This window comes from Oncorhynchus clarkii, chromosome 3 (assembly GCF_045791955.1).
Source record: "Oncorhynchus clarkii lewisi isolate Uvic-CL-2024 chromosome 3, UVic_Ocla_1.0, whole genome shotgun sequence".
NCBI lineage: Eukaryota > Metazoa > Chordata > Actinopteri > Salmoniformes > Salmonidae > Oncorhynchus > Oncorhynchus clarkii.
In genome coordinates this window covers 68,153,399-68,168,398 of record NC_092149.1, presented here as the reverse complement: position 1 = coordinate 68,168,398, position 15,000 = coordinate 68,153,399, and the positions used below count along the sequence as shown (strand labels likewise).

At 46.1% G+C, this 15,000-nt stretch overlaps 2 protein-coding genes across 2 annotated transcripts in view; one reads left to right on the top strand and one right to left on the bottom strand.

The window, feature by feature from the left end:
* Window positions 1–5,337, top strand: part of LOC139406089 (coiled-coil domain-containing protein 138-like) — a 12,328-nt gene extending 6,991 nt beyond the window's left edge. The window contains exons 12-13 of the mRNA XM_071148556.1: window positions 4,181–4,319; window positions 4,753–5,337. Coding sequence (XP_071004657.1) covers window positions 4,181–4,319; window positions 4,753–4,879 — 266 coding nt within the window. The 3' untranslated portion in view covers window positions 4,880–5,337. The remainder of the gene's footprint in view (window positions 1–4,180; window positions 4,320–4,752) is intronic.
* Window positions 5,338–9,536: 4,199 nt separating this feature from the next.
* LOC139385914 (tumor necrosis factor receptor superfamily member EDAR-like) overlaps window positions 9,537–15,000 on the bottom strand; it is a 7,600-nt gene continuing 2,136 nt past the window's right edge. The window contains exons 2-5 of the mRNA XM_071131210.1: window positions 14,065–14,137; window positions 10,355–10,628; window positions 10,190–10,250; window positions 9,537–10,053 (exon numbers count right to left, since the gene is read on the bottom strand). Of these exons, the coding sequence (XP_070987311.1) occupies window positions 9,725–10,053; window positions 10,190–10,250; window positions 10,355–10,628; window positions 14,065–14,137 (737 nt within the window). The 3' untranslated portion in view covers window positions 9,537–9,724. The remainder of the gene's footprint in view (window positions 10,054–10,189; window positions 10,251–10,354; window positions 10,629–14,064; window positions 14,138–15,000) is intronic.

The following is a 15,000-nucleotide window of genomic DNA, read 5'->3' as shown; positions in this document are numbered from 1 at the left end:
GCCGACCCTGGTTAAGTGCCTTGCTCAAGGGCAGATCGAGAGATTTCACCTGGTCTGCTCGGGGATTCGAGCTAGCAACCCTTTGGTTACTAACCCAACGCTCTAACCACTAAGATACCAGCCACCCTCAGTCAGTGCAGCTCAAAGCCCCATGAGTGTGGAGACACCCCACAGAATCCCACCACAATATACTCTCTCCATAACAGTACAGTTACAGTATGCTCCTATTATGTGCTTCATGTTTGACTAATTTGTGTCATTGGCTGATACTGAACTGTGTGTGTGTGTGTGTGTGTGTGTGTGTGTGTGTGTGTGTGTGTGTGTGTGTGTGTGACACTGAGCAGAGCTAAGCTCTTGGTCTACTAAAGTCTAGTGTGGCAGGTGGAGATCTCAGCACCCCACTATGATTTATGGGAGAGGGGGAGAGCTGGTGATTAGCGTGGTTTACAGGGGAGTAATGAGGTGAGTGTGAGTGAGGCCATGACGGAGAGTTGGGGTTCACACCTGAAGGTCACCACTAAACCGCCTGACACACCTCCCCTGTCTTTTACTACTGCAGGCTTGCTCAGTGTCTGCCTACAATGCAGCCTCCTCGAGCCCTGTACAGTTCGGTATGGCTGGGTTCCTTCATGCAGTTCACACCAGAAGGTCAACTCAATTTCCCCTCTGTGGCTGCCCTGTTAAGACGCCTGCATACTGGGTTCGGTTTGGTCCTAGCAGAACTCGGCTAGGCAAAGTGAACGTCTGTGCCTCGCATACTCCCTTAAGACTTTTGCTTAAATAATCAGAAAAAACTGGCAAAACTACTGTTTGTCCATCTTGAGACGCCATAGCCAGTAAACATTTCCTCAGAATGGTCTGAATGAATCTAAGATAACACTGGAAATGTCATGAATTTTTACGTTTTTTCCCTATGATGTTTGGTGCAGTATTTCTCAAGTAAAAATGTTTGCATGAAAACATGTTGTCTCTCTTTGAATGACAACAAAAACCTCACTGAAGAACCCCTACAGTTGCCTCAAGAAAACATTCTGTGGCACAAACACCCAAAGACAAAACTAACAAAAACGTCACAAAATGTTGTATGTGCACAAACTGTTTTGGATGGGAAGCATGCGGATGCCTTTATACAGTACGCCTGCGTAGTGTCTCACACACACACACACACACACACACACAGAGGTCTGGTTCACACCTGCAGGTCACCCTCTCCCCAGAGTGTGTCCTGTCCTACAGTAGGCCTGCTTAGTGTCTGTGCCCAAGGCAAAGCCCCCATATAACGCTCTCAGGCGATATTACAGTAATCCAGTCCATGTGTCCTATAGAGACAGGGGGAGAACCAGGGGGGACCATAAAGAGAACCCCCTCCTCCCTAAATCAGTCTGGACATGGACCATTCTACCACTGACCCATAGTGTTTGAAGTTTCCCTCCCCTGTCCCACAAACAGTAAGGCTGAAAGAGCCTGAAGAGAGGAGAGGCTAGGGACCAGATGGAGGTGTCTAGCTCTCTGCTACAGTAACAGGGATGGACCTCCTGGGTCTCTGCCAGTCTGCTAAATTACAGTAGCTACAGTAACACCATGAGGCTGTCTCTAAAGCAGATTGCTTTTTCATGCACAATTACCCCACAAATTACTCTGCTCCTTTATTCCCTATTGAACCTATCACAGAGAAAATAAATGTTTGAATTGAATCCCCCAGGTCATTTTTGTTCGTGTTTTTTTGTGCGAGTATGTGTTCTCAGTCAACTGAACTAGTCAAATAAAATGTGTTGATTGTAAAAATTGAAATGTGTAGTAATTTTGGGGCAGTTCTCTGTTGGTTATGAGAAGTACTGTGTCATGTTGGATCAACGGCTTTGTCACATTCTACAGTCGTGGCCAAAAGTTTTGAGAATGACACAAATATACATTTTCATAAAGTCTGCTGCCTCAGTTTGTATGATGGAAATTTGCATATACTCCAGAATGTTATGAAGAGTGATCAGATTAATTGCAATTAATTTGCCATGCAAATGAACTGAATCCCCCCAAAACATTTCTACTGCATTTCAGCCCTGCCACAAAAGGACCAGTTGACATCATGTCAGTGATTCTCTCGTTAACACAGGTGTGAGTGTTGACGAGGACAAGGCTGGAGATCACTCTGTCATGCTGATTGAGTTTGAATAACAGACTGGAAGCTTCAAATTGAGGATGGGGCTTGGAATCATTGTTCTTCCTCTGTCAACCATGGTTACCTGCATGGAAACTCGTGCCGTCATCATTGCTTTGCACAAAAAGGGCTTCACAGGCAAGGATATTGCTGGCAGTAAGATTGCACCTAAATCAACCTTTTATCGGATCATCAAGAACTTCAAGGAGAGCAGTTCAATTGTTGTGAAGAAGGCTTCAAGGCACCCAAGACAGTCCAGCAAGCGCCAGGACTGTCTCCTAAAGTTGATTCAGCTGTGGGATCGGGGCACCACCAGTACAGAGCTTGCTCAGGAATGGCAGCAGGCAGGTGTGAGTGCATCTCATGCACAGTGAGGCAAAGACTTTTGGAGGATGGACTGGTGTCAAGAAGGGCAGCAAAAAAGCCACTTCTCTCCAGGAAAAACATCAGGGATAGACTGATATTCTGCAAAAGGTACATGGGTTAGACTGCTGAGGACTGGGGTAAAGTCATTTTCTCTGATGAATCCTTTTCCGATTGTTTGGGGCATCCGGAAAAAAGCTTGTCCGGAGAAGACGAGGTGAGCGCTACCATCAGTCCTGTGTCATGCCAAAAGTAAAGCATCCTGAGACCATTCATGTTTGGGGTTGTTTCTCAGCCAAGGGAGTGGGCTCACTCACAATTTTGCCTAAGAACACAGCCATGAATAAAGAATGGTACCAACACATCCTACGAGAGCAACTTCTCCCAATCATCCAGGAACAGTTTGGTGACAAACAATGCCTTTTCCAGCATGATGGAGCACCTTGCCATAAGGCAAAAATGATAACTAAGTGGCTCGGGGAACAAAATATCAATATTTTGGGTCCATGGCCAGGAAAATCCCCAGACCTTAATCCCATTGAGAACTCAATCCTCAAGAGGCAGATTGACAAACAAAAACCCACAAATTCTTACAAACTCCAAGCATTGATTATGCAAGAATGGGCTGCCATCAGTCAGGATGTGGCCCAGAAATTAATTGACAGCATGCCAGGGCGGATTGCAGAGGTCTTGAAAAAGAAGGGTCAACACTGGATATATTGACTCTTTGCATCAACTTCATGTAATTGTAAATAAAAGCCTTTGACACTTATGAAATGCTTGTAGTTATACTTCATTATTCCATACTAACATCTGACAAAATATCTGAAGACACTGAAGCAGCGAACTTTGTGGAAATTAATATTTGTGTCATTCTCAACTTTTTGCCACAACTGTACACTTATGGTTGTGATTGTAGTCTGTCCAGACTTTTACCATACTGCCTGACTGGCTCTGATTTGACTTATCTGAGAGAAACATGCTGAGATCTATGCCTCCCTGTAAGACAGAGTTAACACTGACAATATGGACTCTGCTTGACCTGAAAGCATGTAGATTTACTCTCGTTTGCTGAGTAGAATTGATTAGCATCTGTACTAGGACTGGAACTCTTCAGCTGGGTTCCTGGTCCATTCTGCTCGCAGCAGAGGCTGGTTGTACAGTTATAGGCCCGATGATGGGATGACTGAGAAGGTTAACAGGAGTAGACAGGACTGTGTAGGGTTCTTCAGTGGAACTGTCTGTCTGCCTGTGTGTAACAGTGCCTGTTAACTATTATCAATAAATAGAATAGCCACGCTAGCTTCACCCTCATGTGGGAGCTAGCAAGCATGCTAGATAGCTATGCATCAATAGCCAATCCAGTAGAGGCTGGAAGCTATAGTGAGCTTCGATTGGTCAATCGCACCGCAATATCACAGAGTATTTGCATGAAGTTCAGCTTTCCCCAACTTAGGTCCTGCCCTGTTAACCCTCTCTCGCCCATGCTCGCATCGCCCACCTGTCCCCCCGCCTACGTCTCTCCCTCCATATAAAATAAATGGCTTCCGTTGTTTCATCACCCACATCGTCTTCAGTTAACAGTTACCGTAAGGTTCTTCAGAGCAACTGTCTGTCTGTCCATCCTTCTGTATACCTATCTAAGTGTTTCCCTCTCTGCAGGGTATCTGTCTGAGTTCCTGTCTGCTTGCAGCACTGAAGAGTTCTTCCGTACTGCAGCTCTCCTTGTGAAGAACCCCAGACTAGAACTTCCTCTTCTGGAGAAACTCTCCATCATCCTACAGAAACTCTCCAAGATCAGGTGAGACAAACTGATCATGTTCTTCAGTCTGGACTCAGAATCATGATTAGCTAAATCAGGCGTGTTATTGCAAGGTTGGAACCAAAACCTGTATTGGACCAAAGAATATCTAGTAATATAGGACCAAAGAATATCTAGTAATATAGGACCAAAGAATATCTAGTAATATAGGACCAAAGAATATCTAGTAATATAGGACCAAAGAATATCTAGTAATATAGGACCAAAGAATATCTAGTAATATAGGACCAAAGAATATCTAGTAATATAGGACCAAATAATAACTAGTAATATAGGACCAAAGAATATCTAGTAATATAGGAATATAGGACCGATATTACAAGATCCCGTGTATTTGTAACACATGTGGTGCTAGGTATACTATCATTCATAGACTCAGTGTTACATACACTCTGTTTTCTGGTTTTCACAGGAAGAACAGGCGGCTGTTTGAGCTCTGCTCTCTTCATCTGCTGCTGCAGGAGATGCACAGAACAACTGACCCTACACTCACCTTCTTGTCATTGAACCTTAGCTCTATACTTCTCAATCTGAAATAATACACACTCACACGTATAACCTTATTGTGGAGGTGACTTTTTATTTTTGTCAAGTTTTGTAATATGTTTTTACATGATCTTAACCTATATATTGTACATTGTTTTGAACATGTTTACCATCTGCTATGAAATGAGCATCATGTTGGGAGAGGCTATGTTTTTCTCATGCATTCTGAGGTAAAGATGATTTCACTAGGAAGCTTTTAAAAGCAATAAACTAAGAAATGATGGGAAACAGTGTTCGATTTCTCTGTCTTATAGTTACGAAATACATTAGTTTATGTCACATATGTTTTCTATAAACCTGTTTGTTTGTTATGGACCTAAGCTGGAGGTTTTTAACAAGTCCAGAATGGTTCTGTTTGGTGACGGTGAGGAGAATGTCACACTGACAGACATTTCTCTCCTCTGTAAAGAGCCCTGTTAGTCAGTATGTTGAATAAAACATGGAATTGAAACTTTGCTGGTTTGTCAGGGTGTTGGTCCCTGTTCACCTTGGCATTTCAGACAAACTGTTTATAGGAAAGTGTGCCTATTATTATACAGACTTTTTAAAAATGTTGGTCTGCTGCTTAGTTTCTTCATCACCTCACAAAATAAAAGTCCTGCATAAGTGTGTGGTGTTGGCAAGCAAGCGCTGGAGAACGGTCTTGTGGGGGTGCATGAACCAGTTAATTTAGTAAGGCTCTATAACAGTCCTAAACACTTACTGCTTCAGATCCTGTCACTGATTTATTGACTTTCATTACTTCCATTACTCACTATGGGCCACAGTGGGCCTGCTATATGTCACACACACACAGCCCCTGCGCAGCGTCAGGCCCTGAGCTGCGGTCCCTCTAATTTATGTTAGTGTTTCCCAGTGGAGTAGGTCTCAGTGGAAACTTAGTTAAAGATTCCCTGGCCTCCAATCTGGCCAGTCTACCTCATGAGAACATTATTTACCTGTCTAATGTTAGTGGCTATGCTTCACCACCGATATAAAGTCAGTCCATCATGTTGGACGTTACAGACCACCAAATGTATATTATTTCTCTGAGTTGGCTGAGTTATAAGATGGCAGCAGGGTGATGCAGTTAAGGCATTGTGCTTCAGTTATGTATTTGACTGTAAATCTAGTCACGAGAGAGTGTACTGTGAGTGGAACCATGTGGTTGGCAAAGTGCTTGTTGAGAGAGCGAGCATGACCACAGCGGCCTGTTGGCCTGGGTATTCACTCCTTATTAATGAAGGGGACTGGGTCTTGTCCTGAGCCTTCTCTCTCCCTGTACTATTCTGTGCCTCTCTCTACTCCTACTTTATTATACACTGTTTATACAAAAGTATATGGATACCCCTTCAAATGAGTGGATTTGGCTACTTCAGTCACACCCGTTGCTGACGTGTATAAAATTGAGCACATAGCCATGCAATCTCCATAGACAAATATTGGCAGTTGAATGGCCTTACTGAAGAGCTCAGTGACTTTCAACGTGGCACCGTCACAGGATGCCACCTTTCCAACAAGTCAGTTTTGTAATATTTCTGCCCTGTTAGAGCTGCCCCGGTCAACTGTATGTGCTGTTATTGTGAAGTGGAAAGGGCTCAGCCGGGAAGTGGTAGGCCACACAAGCTCACAGAACGGGACCGCTGAAGCGCATAGCTCGTAAAAATGGTCTGTCTTCAGTTGCAACACTCACTACCGAGTTCTATACCGCCTCTTGAAGCAACAACAGCACAATAACTGTTAGTCGGGAGCTTCATGTAATGGGTTTCTATGTCCGAGCAGCCGCACACAAGCCTAAGATCACCAAGTGCAATGCCAAGCGTCAGCTGGAGTGGTGTAAAGCTCGCTGCCATTGGACTCTGGAGCAGTGGAAACGTGTTCTCTGGAGTGATGAATCACGCTTAACCATCTGACAGTACGACGGACGAATCTGGGTTTGGCGGATGCCAGGAGAACTCTACCTGCCCGAATGCGTAGTGCCAACTGTAAAGTTTGGTGGATGAGGAGTAATGGTCTGGGGCTGTTTTTTATGGTTCGGGCTAGGCCCCTTAGTTCTAGTGAAGGGAAATCTTAACGCCACAGCATACAATGACATTCTAGACGATTATGTGCTTCCTACTTTGTGGCAGCAGTTTGGGGAAGGCCCTTTCCTGTTTCAGCATGACAGCATGCAAAAATCGAGGTCCATACAGAAATAGTTTGTCGAGATCGGTGTGGAAGAACATGACTGGCCTGCACAGAGCACTGACCTCAACCCCATTGAACACCTTTGGGATGAATTTCAATGTCGACTGCGAGCCAGGCCTAATCGCCCAACATCAGTGCCCGACCTCACTAATGCTCTTGTGGCTGAATGGAAGCAAGTCCCCGCAGCAATGTTCCAACATCTAGTGGAAAGCCTTCTCAGAAGAGTAGAGGCTGTTATAGCAGCAAAGGGGGGACCAACTCCATATTAATGCCCCTGATTTTGGAATGAGATGTTGATACAGCACTAGTTTAACACATTAGTCCTCAGATGCCCTGTCCTCTGCTGCCTTTGCTTCTAATGTAAACTGTCTGCCATTGTGCTGTATTTTCAGATAAAGGCTTGTTTGGATTATGCAACACGCATGCTAGAAGGCTGTATATCTGGGGAATGACTTTCCCTCCTATAGTTCTCTCTATGCTGCTGCATATCTTGGTTGGCTGGGGAGAATACATTGTTTCCCATATTTGTCTGACAGTGAATAATAATGAATGACATCCACAGTGTTGAATTGTTCCCTGCATGCTCTGGGATTAGACAGCAACGGGCCTTCATTATATAATATACTACTGTACCAACATTAGGATATAGGATGTCACTGTACTAGAAACATAAAGATATTGGATGTACCAGAGATATGAAACAAGCTGGAGCCCTGTTTGGGGAATAAGAGTAAGCAAGTATGTAATGGTGGAAAATGTGTATGTGTGTGCGTTCTTGTGTTAGTGAGCAACTGTTGGTGTTCACACTGGTAGGTGTGTGTGTGTGCGCGTGTGTGTTAGCAGGTACAGTAACTAGCTGAGCTGTATGAAGCTTGACTGTTTGTTGGCACTCCCTGCACTTAGGAGTCCAGCTCTCTGTCTCACCTCGCTGCGATCACGCTAAGCCAAGTGCTAATAACTGGCCCTCATGGGCCTGAAACACACACACACCTATGTAGGGACGATTCTCTTTAGCTGAGCTATTTGTAATGTGATGATCCACGTCTTCTCCAGCCTAGTCACAGGAGACCGTCTATTCTCTGTGCACCTCACATCTCAGGCCAGTAGAGAGATGGACGTCATGATTTATCACAAACGATGGCTGTGTGATATCTTGACAGACAGACTAGCATGGCAGAGCCTGGTTAGTATGATGCTTCAAGGTCTGATGTCATGATTTCACACAAATAGATATTGAATAACTAGATTTCCACCAGTGCCCGGCTGTGGTGTAAATCTCTCCAGTAATCTGAGATCTATGGTAATTGGCTGTTCCAGCAGATTCCTCTTATTTGACAGAATAGTTTGATCGACCGCAGAACACATGACATCATTTATGTTAACTACAAGAGGGAAAATAAGTGGTATTATTATGGGAATAACTGTTGACAAAACCTTTGTTAAACCGTAAAAATATCCTGTTATCTGTTTATCTTCATCAAAATAAATAAAAACATGGACTTTTAAATTGATACTTCTTTATTGATGCATACAGTATGTACAATAATAAGTTATATATACACTTACGTTTGTTTCCATGAAAAATAGTTTCTGTAGTCTAATCAGTGGAGCTTTGTGATACTGAGGTAAGAGAACCAGGTTCTGTACATACAGTACAGTCAATCATCTTCTGTCATTCAGCGACCTACCTAACCTACGAGCCTTCCGTTGATGCTGTGTTTGGATTGGAAAGAACAAGGATAAACTAAAAGAAGCCATTATGGATACCTGCTAAATGATGAGCATTGTACATGCACATGTATGATTCATATACACTACCGGAGTCCAGACCCTTTAAACGTGGCTAACTTGAAACACCAGAGCAGTGAAGACACACTGAGAGATGGGATTGTGCCTCCCCAGTCACTCAACAGAAACAATATACATGGAGGTATAGAAAGCCACCGTTTAAACCATATAAACCAAACACACATTCTCTTGTTCCTGAAATGTCTTTAGCTAGGAGCTTATCACCATTAGCTGATATGTGCTGAATGGCACAAAATGGCTGCCGTCCTGTGGCATCACCCAGAATAGCATCAGCGCCAGGCTGACCATAGTGTAGTGTAGCGCTGGGTCTTCTGGTGTCCTGTTTTCCTGCATTTCTCAGGCTGCAGAAGGCTTAGTCTGTCTATAAGCTAAGCTCTTTAATGGTCTCTGGCATCTGGTATTTACTGGTTCATTGGTTTTAGTGGTTAATTAGGTGCTGAAAGTCTCGACTGTAAACCACAACATTATTAGATCAGACTGCCACAAGTCAACCAATTAGAGCCAGCGGTAGCAGCTGACCGCTGGGGGGGGGGGGGGGGTTGAGAGGATCTGGGGCCACGGGGATCCTGGCAGAGAGAGGTCCATTATGCCCTTTTCAAAATCTAATTTTATAATATGTACAAAATGTAATTTATATAAAATCTCTATATATTTTTTTATAAGCTTTTGTCCAGCGCAAAGTTAATTGCCAGAGGGAGACAGAGAGACGGAAGAGAAGGAGAGAGATCTGAAATCTAGGAAGGCCTACTGGCATTCTTCATGTGGAGGGGTACGGGTGTTTGATTGTGAATGTATGTGTGCGGGTATGTGCACATGGGTGTACTGCATCTGTGCATAAACGTGTGTTCATGTGTGTGTGGGAGTCAGACGCTTGCACAGCGTGGTGAGGACAGAGGAACAGTGTGTGTGTCTCCTCCTCCCAGTACATCAGAACACAGTGACTCCACAGCATCCAGTCTCTCTATCTGCACTAGTCTGGTGAGCAGGTCTGGGATGCTATAGCCGGCGGTACTGATCCTTTCAAACAGCTGCAGGCCGTCACTCATCCCTCCGATCTCATCCCTCTTCAGGCCAAAGCTCTCTGCCAGGTGTCTCCAGGTCTTCACCACGGCTGCCTCGCTACTGTAGGAGGAGCTCAGCATCCGACTGGCCTTCTCCAGACAGTCAAACGGTAGTTCTGTAGGACTCAGACCTGGGGAGAGGAAGGGAGAGGGAGGGTTAGGGATGTGTGTGTTGTAGCAAGAGTTCAGCATACAAGTGTCCTTCGCTAGACAGTTGAAGGGTAGTTCTATAGGGCTGAAGCCCGGGGTGGACGTGTGAGTTCTCACCCTCGGCCACACTGCAGGCTCTAGCATACAGATCCAGGATCTTCTTCCTCCGGCTCTGAATCTGAAGGAAGAGAGAGTGAAAGGTAGAGTAGGTTATAAAGTAATTACATTGCAATGCATTGTAAAAGTACATAGTTGGATGTGAATGACTGTGTTCTCTCTCACCCCTGTAGCCTTGTTGTAGTTGTTGTTATTGATGATGTTAGCATTGCCATTGCTAATGTTGTTAGCGTTGATAGGGCTGGTGGGGTTGGATCCAGTCTTATCCCTGTCGAGAAGCCCCAGAGAGAGCAGGCAGAGGTCCGGCTTGTTGCCCAGGTTCAGAAGACAGAGGCTGGGGTTAGGATCAGCCGCCCCCTGCCTCTCCAACGCTGCCTCCTCATCACTGTCCATACTACGACTCAACAGCTGCTCGTTCTCTGACGATGCATCATTCTCACTGGGGAGGAGAGAGAAAATCAAGTTGAGTTGTCAAAACTCAAAATCGGTCAGCATAATAACAGTAAGTCTTCATGACCTTTTATTTTGCAGTGTCTAGTTATGGTAATGTACTGTAGCTTCAACCTTAATGTTATACTGCAAATAGACTCATGTTTTATATGACATATTTAGCTTCAGATCCACAGAATGTTATTAACAGTGTGTGTAAGACTGGGAAGTTCTCCCAAAAACACCTTGTTGACAAAGATTCTCAGAGATACGCACACAATAGCAATGTTTCACTGACACACACACACACACACACACACAGGCATTGTTTCCTAGTCACCCTACACCCACTAAGGCAGCGAAGACAGTGAGTTAGCACATCCTCTGGCATGCAGCTAGCCACACTGTTTACCACTGCTGAGTCTGGCTAGGTGATGTAATGCTAATGTTAATGTCTGTGTTATTGTGTGTGATGACATGTGAGTAGGTCATACAGACCATATACAGTGTGTGTACATGTGACTTGTGATACTGTGTGTATGACACAAACTCATCCTCTGTGTCTATATTTACATTATTTACATAAATGTGTATGTATCTTCCCCTTGCTATACCTGTCCGTCTGTCCGTCTGTCTGTCTGTCTGTCTGTCTGTCTCATAAAGAATAAGGCTTCATTGTCTGCTAGTGTGGGGTTGAGACAGACAGACAGACAAACAGAAAGCGAGGAGAGAACAGAGGCGAAGGAAAGAAAGGGAAAGGGAGGAGGGGACAGAGAGGTAAGGAGAGAGAGGGAAAGGGAGGAGAGGACAGAGAGGTAAGGAGAAAGAGAGGGAAAGGGAGGAGAGGACAGAGAGGTAAGGAGAGAGAGGGGAAAGGGAGGAGAGGACAGAGAGGTAAGGAGAGAGAGGGAAAGGGAGGAGAGGACAGAGAGGTAAGGAGAAAGAGAGGGAAAGGGAGGAGAGGACAGAGAGGGAAAGGGAGAAGAGGACAGAGAGGTAAGGAGAGAGAGGGAAAGGGAGAAGAGGACAGAGAGGTAAGGAGAGAGAGGGAAAGGGAGAAGAGGACAGAGAGGTAAGGAGAAAGAGAGGGAAAGGGAGGAGAGGACAGAGAGGTAAGGAGAGAGAGAGGGAAAGGGAGGAGAGGACAGAGAGGTAAGGAGAAAGAGAGGGAAAGGGAGGAGAGGACAGAGAGGGAAAGGGAGAAGAGGACAGAGAGGTAAGGAGAGAGAGGGAAAGGGAGAAGAGGACAGAGAGGTAAGGAGAGAGAGGGAAAGGGAGAAGAGGACAGAGAGGTAAGGAGAAAGAGAGGGAAAGGGAGGAGAGGACAGAGAGGTAAGGAGAGAGAGGGAAAGGGAGGAGAGGACAGAGAGGTAAGGAGAAAGAGAGGGAAAGGGAGGAGAGGACAGAGAGGGAAAGGGAGAAGAGGGCAGAGAGGTAAGGAGAGAGAGGGAAAGGGAGAAGACGACAGAGAGGTAAGGAGAAAGAGAGGGAAAGGGAGAAGAGGACAGAGAGGTAAGGAGAGAGAGGGAAAGGGAGAAGAGGACAGATAGGTAAGGAGAGAGAGGGAAAGGGAGAAGAGGACAGAGAGGTAAGGAGAAAGAGAGGGAAAGGGAGAAGAGGACAGAGAGGTAAGGAGAGAGAGGGAAAGGGAGAAGAGGACAGAGAGGTAAGGAGAGAGAGGGAAAGGGAGAAGAGGACAGAGAGGTAAGGAGAAAGAGAGGGAAAGGGAGGAGAGGACAGAGAGGTAAGGAGAGAGAGGGAAAGGGAAGAGAGGACAGAGAGGTAAGGAGAAAGAGAGGGAAAGGGAGGAGGACAGAGAGGGAAAGGGATAAGAGGACAGAGAGGTAAGGAGAGAGAGGGAAAGGGAGAAGAGGACAGAGAGGTAAGGAGAAAGAGAGGGACAGGGAGGAGAGGACAGAGAGGGAAAGGGAGAAGAGGACAGAGAGGTAAGGAGAGAGAGGGAAAGGGAGAAGAGGACAGAGAGGTAAGGAGAAAGAAAGGGAAAGGGAGGAGAGGACAGAGAGGGAAAGGGAGAAGAGGACAGAGAGGTAAGGAGAAAGAGATGGAAAGGGAGAAGAGGACAGAGAGGTAAGGAGACAGAGGGAAAGGGAGGAGAGGACAGAGAGGGGAATGAGACAGGGGGAAAGGGAGGACAGAGAGGGGAAGGAGACAGAGGGAAAGGGAGGAGAGGACAGAGAGGGGAAGGAGACAGAGGGAAAGGGAGGAGAGGACAGAGAGGGGAATGAGACAGAGGGAAAGGGAGGAGAGGACAGAGAGGGAAAGGGAGAAGAGGACAGAGAGGTAAGGAGAGAGAGGGAAAGGGAGAAGAGGACAGAGAGGTAAGGAGAAAGAGAGGGAAAGGGAGGAGAGGACAGAGAGGGAAAGGGAGAAGAGGACAGAGAGGTAAGGAGAAAGAGAGGGAAAGGGAGAAGAGGACAGAGAGGGAAAGGGAGAAGAGGACAGAGAGGTAAGGAGAGAGAGGGAAAGGGAGAAGAGGACAGTGAGGTAAGGAGAAAGAGAGGGAAAGGGAGGAGAGGACAGAGAGGGGAAGGAGACAGAGGGAAAGGGAGGAGAGGACAGAGAGGGGAAGGAGACAGAGGGAAAGGGAGGAGAGGACAGAGAGGGGAAGGAGACAGAGGGAAAGGGAGGAGAGGACAGAGAGGGGAAGGAGACAGAGGGAAAGGGAGGAGAGGGGAAGGAGAGAGAGGGAAAGGGAGGAGAGGACAGAGAGGGGAAGGAGAGAGAGAGAGAGGGAAAGGGAGGAGAGGACAGAGAGGGGAAGGAGAGAGAGAGAGGGGAAAGGGAGGAGAGGACAGAGAGGGAAGGGTTTAGGGTTTAGCTGGGCTATAGAGTATTTAGCCCCATCTCTCTTTACTTCTCTTTGCCTCTCTCTCTACTACCCACCCTCCCTCCCCTCTCTCTTTCTCTCTCTATATCTCTCCCTCACCCCCCTCTCCATCCCACCTCCAGGGCTAATCTGTGCTCAGCTAGTTTGCCCTCCAAAACCAGAATCACTTTGCTTCAGAAAAATCCTCAGTTTTTCAATGACCCACACAAGGGGGCAGACACACACACACACACACACAGTCTCCCCACTAAAAGGGCTAGCAGCGATGGTCTGCTGCAGTGACTTGTCCTGTGGTAGTCTAATTATGGGCAGATCCCGAAAAACAGATAAAAGAGTCTCTCCGTCTCTGAGGCCCCCAGTCAACCCCTACACACACACACACACCACACACACACACACACACGCACACACACACACACGCACACATGCACTAAAACACGCTTGCAGACAAGCACACAAACACACTCAAACGCACAAACAAATACAGACAGACCCAAACATGATCTGAGCGATATTGGTAACCATTTCACATCTTTTGCGTTTGTCTGTTCAGCGTGTGTTTGATGTGTCATGTGCGCTGGTGATTATGATACCTTACCTTTTCACCGTCTTCGGAGGCGTGGGTTTGAGTTTGTCGAATTCATCCTTTTCAGAGAAAATTACAACGTTGTCTGAAAAAATATATATAATCATTCATAAAATATACAAATTAGGATGTTTAATAAGTGACACAAACAACAAATACACTACAAGCAAAAGTATGTGGACACCTGTTCGAACATCTCATTCCAAAATCATGGGCATTATTATGGAGTTGGTCCCCCCTTTGCTGCTATAACTGCCTCTACTCTTCTGGCAAGGCTTTCCACTAGATGTTAGAACATTGCTAGGGGACTTGCTTCCATTCAGCCACAAGAGCATTAGTGAGGTCAGGCACTGATGTAGGGCGATTGGGCCTGGCTCACAGTCGGCGTTCCAATTCATCCCAAAAGTGTTTGATGGGGTTGAGGTCAAGGCTCTGTGCAGGCCAGTCAAGTTCTTCCACACTGATGTCGACAAACCATTTCTGTATGGACCTTGCTTTGCCATAAGGTTGGAAGCACAGAATCGTCTAGAATGTTGTCACTGGAACTAAGGGGCCTAGCCTGAAACATGAAAAACAGCCCCAGACCATTATTCCTCCTCCACCAAACTTTACAGTTGGCACTATGCATTGGGGCAGGTAGCTTTCTTCTGGCAATCGTCAAACCCAGATTCGTCTGCCGGACTGCCACATGGTGAAGTGTGTTTCATCACTCCAGAGAACACGTTTACACTGCTCCAGAATCCAAGGGCGGCGAGCTTTACACCACTCCAGAGAACACGTTTACACTGCTCCAGAATCCAAGGGCGGCGAGCTTTACACCACTCCAGAGAACACGTTTACACTGCTCCAGAATCCAAGGGCGGCGAGCTTTACACCACTCCAGAGAACACGTTTACACTGCTCCAGAATCCAAGGGCGGCGAGCTTTACACCACTCCAGCCGACGCTT